Source organism: Perkinsus marinus (genome assembly GCF_000006405.1).
Source record: "Perkinsus marinus ATCC 50983 genomic scaffold scf_1104296958234, whole genome shotgun sequence".
NCBI classification, from domain to species: domain Eukaryota; phylum Perkinsozoa; order Perkinsida; family Perkinsidae; genus Perkinsus; species Perkinsus marinus.
The window spans coordinates 69958-76749 of NW_003206847.1; the positions used below are offsets into that span (position 1 = coordinate 69958).

The window sequence follows — 6792 nt, forward strand, 5'->3', positions numbered from 1 at the left end:
GCGGTCTTCTCCTCTACAGTGGCGGTCTTCTCCTCTACAGTGGCGGTCTTCTCCTCTACAGTGGCGGTCTTCTCCTCTACAGTGGCGGTCTTCTCAACAACAGACATTAGAAACGAGTGGGAAAATCAATATTCGCTCGAAAAATTTATACTACGTAAAGACAGGTGGGTACTGTCCGTCTGGAATTCTCAGCATCTCAGACAATACCCATCATCCTAACTATCACGGCATGACAACAACCGCTCCAAACCGTACCAGATCTGAGGCCCTTCCCATAAGAAGCGGAATAGTGCCTTATCGACTCTAACTTCCTGAATGCTGTGCATGCTCTCTTCACGACTGTTGCAAATTCGGGCTAAGAGATGCTGGGATGATTTATCACTGAGTTTATGGGGACTTTCCTAAGCCCACTCACTGAGAGGAGCATTTATGGTTAATCTTAGAAGTTGATACTAAGCCTCGCGATTAGGACTCAAACTGCTACCCTTCATATTTCAAACATTGGAGTTGAATTTTCGATGGCACTAACGGCCAACGCTATGTTCTGCAAGTGTATTGCAGAGAAAAACTGAGCCGCTCGAAGACATCAACTTTCCGAACTCACCCTAATTTCTAAATTACCACTATGAGTGCCAACCGTAAAACCCGTCCTTGCATGATTAGAAGAGCGGTTTCTACCAACTTTCGCGCTGTGGCGACTTTCTCGCTGCGCCCCCCGAGATGTCGCCACTTTCTGGAATTGGTGATGTGTGGTTGATTCAGCCGCTTATACACAAATCAATTCTTGTACGATGTGGTTTTGCAAACAGCGAAGCTCGATTACACCAACTTCCGAATTGAGCTCATTCTGATACAGTCATAGATAGTGTTAATATTGCTACTGCACCTTTGTAGTTGGGTAAGCCACTTCAAACTCCAGTGGTTAGCCCTTCAGTAGTGATAACCCACTACTGAGCTGTCTCGTCAGTTCCACTCTGCGAAGCTGATCTGCAGCAGATAATTTCCCAGTGAGAAATTGCCATTAAATAGTCCCTTGAAGTTTCATTCTCTTTCCAATCTCGGTGGCTAAAGTTGAACTCTACCGAAACCATCATCGAAAAGTTCTCCATGTGATACATCACCCACTGGAGTAAGGACGTGGACTTTGGAAAACGAATCACAGCTACAATGGTTCATCTTCCAAAAAGTTATATCTGACCTCTGTTACGCTGAGCCAGAGCATGATCAATAGTATTGCAAGGGTTAGAAGCCAGGTTACCATCTGCGGCGAGCAAGGGTGGGTTCATCATGAAATACACCCGAACGGAGAGCTAGGGCAGTACTACTACGACGACCTAACGTGAGCAGGGCGCCATAGGTTGGAAAAGTCCATGAAGACGGCAGAACTCTGGATACAGGAGTGCGGTGCGAGTCCAACATAGAAGGGCCGTTCAACTCCATACACAACAAACGTTTGGTAGCATTAGTCAAACATGAGATTTGTATCGGCTCGGAACCTGTCGAGCTGGCTTCGACTCGCCACCAGACTCGGCCAACGGAGATTATGTCTCACTTTATACCTACATGATAGCAGGACCTCTGGCCTCAGAGTAAGATACCCACCGTTGTTGTTGATGATAATAGTGGCTTCCATATTCTCTATTCGACAAACTCCAGCTTCCCAGTTGGCTTTGCGCAATACGTGGGTGCATGTCGTTTGCAGCGCACCAGTGACCATATCTGAGCAGCGACTGAGGCGTGTCTACATATTCACGGTTCTACTCTTTTCCTTCTCCATAGCAGTGTCCTGAGTAACTCCGAGCTCGATTACCAAGAGCGAATCCATTCGCTGGCCCAGGGATAGTCAATTCCCACCCTGAGAGCACACGATTTGAAGCGCTTTTCTTATGTAAGATCAACGATTGATTCCACATAAAAGACCATATGTCGATTCCGTATTGGCTGATTATGAGGGGAACGCACTGTATGTGACCTCCGGTTGTGATTCGAGGTTTTCCCACTAACTGGACAGCTCCTTTCCTCGAAGTGTCGATTTGAGCGGAAGCTGATCGTCTGACGCTATGCCGACCTGAAGGCATTCAGCACTGTAAGCTCAAGGGGCACTTCGGGAATATAAACGTCTCCTTACTGCTCGAATGGGTGCTGGAAGTTCGGACCGAGGATGTCGGGGAAACACCAAATGGGAAAATTCTCCTCTCGTAGACCTCCGGCGTTTTTGATGCTGCTACTCGGTGCATGAAAGCGGTTATTAGTTCAACTGAGTTCGACGACTAAGTTGTCACAACTTCACGTCGGACAGATCATTGGCACTCATCGAAAAATATATGATAAGGATGGACACCCTCGCCGATGGAAGAGTAGATGCAACCGTGAGAGCTTCTCACTGAAAGACTCGCGAGTTGTGACTCTCATACGACGCATCGGACATGCTTGCTGGCGTTCTATCTCACAGCGAAAGAGGAGTTCGAGATTGAAGTCGTTGTGGCCTGATGAAATGCTAATCGTTTATTTGCCAAATTCATAATTATAAATTTCAGAAGAAGCGTTGTCGCCAGATTCTAGAGTTGACCCAGCTCAGCTAGCAAGCTCACACGCATACCGAATACGCAGCAAGTGCCTCAGCTAGGCGGTCACGTCTCGTCTCGTGTCAATGACACAATGCCATCCGTCGGGTGACGCGGAGACGGCGACTACAAAGTCTCGGATTGCGACGCTCCAGGATGGAACAACTTGCTCTGGGCAAGCTCACCAGGAGGCTTTTATAGCTGTGCTTGGGAGGAATCCGCAAGTCCGGTTGAAGGGTATGCACCTTCAGCTGAGAAACGACTTCAACCTCGGAGGAGGCCATGTATGCCACAATTCTCAGTAAGTGAAAATTGTGGCCGAACATTCGGTGTTCGAAAAAGCCGTGAAGAATGTACACGTACTTGTTCGATTCTCATAGGTCTGGGACTCGAGTCGAATCACTCGACTGTCGACCGAGCGTTGAATCTCCAATCGTTCACTCTTGAGAAGATAGTCTATGGCCCAGAAATGGCAGATACTGTTGTTAACAATGCTAAAAGGACACAAATAGATTCCACACTATGCGAGAAAACACCAGTGAAAATCGAAGTTCGTGAAATGCGAAGTGTAGAACTCGTTATTCGCTACATGTGTGAATAGCATCGCTGAGAAATTATTCGGTTTCCTCACAAGTTCCAGCGCATGTCGTATCCTTGATAAATTGAATTTTCTTCATAAGGAGTGGTCTGCACTTGGAGCAAGCCGTCGGATATGCTAAAAATACAGTAGTCTGTTTCTATGAGGAAAATCGAGTTGAAGTCGGGTGAGTGTTACATAATGGCAACATCGTATAGAATCGGGCCTGTCGGGCGCAAGGCCGAAAGCTGACTCACCCAAAAAGGGATACATTATCGACGCGTTATTACTTCGTGCATTACACCATGGAGTGAAGTTATACGCGGAGTTCGTGAGGTTGATGGGGAATTTCGCGCAGTGAGATGTGAAATGTGTACTTCACTATTGTTACACACTTTCGCGGGTGCATCCCCAATTCTCACGGGTCTGCGATGGTGATAATTCTCAACGCAACAGTGGAGTACATTCATGACCAACAACTGCATGATGGTGAACCAACAATAGGCTGAAGCCAATGGTACAACAACGATAAGTGTATCAACGATACGCTACGGCAACAGACAAGTTATGAATACCCCGCGCGGACAATATTCCTCATCCTTCCCGACAATGGTAGAGCGAAGTGCCCCATCGTATGGCTGAACGAGGCCGCCGAGCCTTGCTGATTGGTTTCTCTCGGACTACTATTCGAGAGCTCCAACGCTGGCATCTGAACTCTACCGGGCGCGACACGCAACGTTCTATGGTACCTGTCATAAGCATGTAACGAGATGAGAGATCCAACCCTACACTCGATTGCTCCTCCGGTGATGCCGCTGCTGATAAGGACTTGCGTCAATGCCAATACCCATTGCTCTCGAATGCCCGCTCTGAAGGTAAGCGGGTTAATACTTGAAGAACAGCACCTACCAGGACCGACCTCCTGAGGCTGCCGTTGTGGTATTGGTGGTAACCGAGTCGTCTCCGAGATCTGCTCCATTCGCATACCATTTTGTCTCCCAAATCCGCTCGTCACAGTTGCGTCCGCCTCAACCAACAAGCGATCGCTTTCACGCATCAATCGACCCCCGATGGTGGCATGATCTCGTTGATCATATCCACGATGAGCCTCAGGCCTAACAAAGACATACTATCACAGAGATTGGTAGATTATCATACCCTATTCGAGGTTGGTAACGAGCCGTGCTTCCTGAGGTCTCCGACATACTGCTATCCTGTATAACATCCGAGCTCGGCACTTGTCCTTTCGAAGGCCTTTCAGTGTCATCTACGAAGAGGATACTCCAACAACGGCACTGACTTTCCCGTTACTTCTCTCTGTGGTGTCGAGAAAGGGAGATGGGGACCGCACCGTATTAGTGGAACATGTAGACGTGGTCATACCTGCAAAACTTGACACTACGGAAATCCACGATCGATTACCCGGCACTGCATAACGGTGAGAGTCGAAATATGGCAGTCTGAGTGCCTACAGCAAAATGCTCATAATATAAAAGTCAACAACAGGATCACCTCAGTCGCTGTAGGCCTTTGCTCGGCATCGTAGGTTAGCAGCACTTTGATGATCTCTATAGCCTCATCGGACACTTTGCATTTGCGTAACCACAAGTCGATTTCGCCTGTCCGTGACCATAACACCGAATTGCTTTCCGTCTGTTCGCTACTTCTGCTGCGGCTCCTTCTTGGACACCTTCTTGCCATAAACCTCAACGATCTGTTCCCTCTGCCACTATTTGATTTGGAGGATCTCTTGAAATACTTGAGTAAGTCTTCCGCGGGTAAGCCCATGACCTTCGAGTGAGGTGATCAACTTCGAGACAGTTGATACAAAACACGATATAAGCGATCGCCATACGGATGATGCTCTTCCCCCTCCAACAAGTACTAGCACTTACCTTGTGAATTTTATTCACTTGGTCAACTTCATTTTTGCCCGGGAAGAGCGGCACCAAAGAGAGCACTTCGAAATAAACGCAGCCAATGCTGAGAAGGATAGCATCCTCCGCTTCCACCCATTCGGCCCGAGTTCGATCCCTGCAGCTTCCACTTTATTACGCCCATATGTCCATCCCTGCTGAATAATACCCGTCCGTAAGGAGACACTCAGGTGCCCGATACCATCGTGTCGAGATGTACTCAGTGAAGGGCTGCTTACAGTCAATACCTTTGTTAAAGATGTGATCGAAAAACGATTCATTCACACCTTTGCAACTTCCAAGATCTGCCAATTTCAACGTTTCGTATTGGTGTAATAATAGGTTCTCCGGTTTGATATCTCTGAAACTGATACTTCATTGGAACCATTTCCTGCCAAGATCTCGCCTGTGGAAGAGCCCTTTTCCATGTAGAAATTCTACAGCGCAGAGCAACTGCGTCATCCACCGACCCACACGGAGCTCCGGAAAATAGTATCTTGTGAATTTGATGTGAACCCCTTCCGCAGCTTGGTTCACTTTCTCCCTTTTATCGCCTCATAAACGTTCATGTCCATCAATTCCAACACTAGCGCCAAACTGCCCGTGGTGATGTCATACAAGACGTCTAGTAATCTCACGATGTTCGGATGATCTAATGAAAGCTCATCGACCATTGACACTCGCAAGCCGTAGGAAATACCCCTGAGCATTCGCAAGGCTCTGATCTCGTTGAAGGAGTTCACAGCATCGATTGAATGAAATTTATTTTTCAAGTACTTTATGGCAACCTGGAAGGAAGAGAGCTCTTCTGTTGAGGAGAGTTATTGTGATACTTACTTCTTGATTGCTTCTTACGTGGCGACCTAGGAGGACCTCAGAAAATGTCCCCTCACCTTTTTTGCCCAAGAGTCGATAGTGATTCATGCAAGACAGAACATCAACTGGAATAGGCCTTTCTCAGAATAGTTGTTGTATCGGTGATTCTTGAAAAGGAGGCAACGAATGTGCGGCTAAGTATTGGTACAACAGTCGTTCCCTCCTTGTCGAAAACAAGGAAAACAGAAAACTTGTGGAAAACAGTCCAATCTTGACACACTCTATCGGCGTGAAATGTACTACACAAAATTGCGTTCAATTCAAGTCGACCGGTGGTGACACTAATGCGAGTTCAACTGTATGGAAATTCCACCGAACTACTGAGAACGTTAGTTCTGAGAGATACACTCCATCCAGACATTGTAGATGTAAGTTGTCACCAACAACAAGCAACACAATGGGAGGGCACGGTAATTTGACTGGTTATCATACTTACTTGTATATATCCTATCACATTACAATGCTGCAATTCTAAATGTCAATTTGTGAAATACCCTCACGGAAAGTGCGCCGAGCGCCAGCCGCCGTTATCTTTTCCACGCACATTGCGAATTCTTGCCATCTTGTCATCATCTTCTCGACTCGACTCGCTCGCTCGAGAGTCTCGAGCGCGACCGGCGGCCCCGACATGGGCTGCCCATGATGGGCAGTTTACGGATCGAACGTGGGCAAACCGCTAGAGGGATGATTAAGGAGGTTATACGCGGGTCTTCGACCCGCTTTTTACTCGGAAGGATCCTTGTCTACTTTTGGGGCATGGCCGTCGCTGTCCACGCTCCAATTTGGTTCCTAATAGCATCTTTGAGTCATTGTGCACTCAGTCGCTGAGTCTCAGTGCCTCCTCTGCGCGCGTTGTCCC

General features: G+C 47.5%; 1 protein-coding gene across 1 annotated transcript; it reads right to left on the reverse strand.

Moving 5' to 3' along the window:
* Nucleotides 1-1187: 1187 nt before the first annotated feature.
* Pmar_PMAR005987 (cyclin-dependent serine/threonine protein kinase, putative) lies at nucleotides 1188-5981 on the reverse strand (the record flags this gene model as incomplete). The annotated part of the gene is made up of 19 exons (XM_002774363.1): nucleotides 1188-1261; nucleotides 1603-1719; nucleotides 2385-2486; nucleotides 2928-3058; nucleotides 3196-3279; nucleotides 3717-3890; nucleotides 3931-4010; nucleotides 4061-4256; nucleotides 4300-4408; nucleotides 4564-4609; nucleotides 4654-4760; nucleotides 4872-4932; nucleotides 5037-5124; nucleotides 5197-5305; nucleotides 5345-5418; nucleotides 5464-5553; nucleotides 5595-5709; nucleotides 5758-5845; nucleotides 5895-5981. 19 exons carry the CDS (start codon nucleotides 5979-5981, stop codon nucleotides 1188-1190), a joined length of 1932 nt encoding a protein of 643 aa, XP_002774409.1.
* Between the last annotated feature and the right edge of the window lie 811 nt (nucleotides 5982-6792).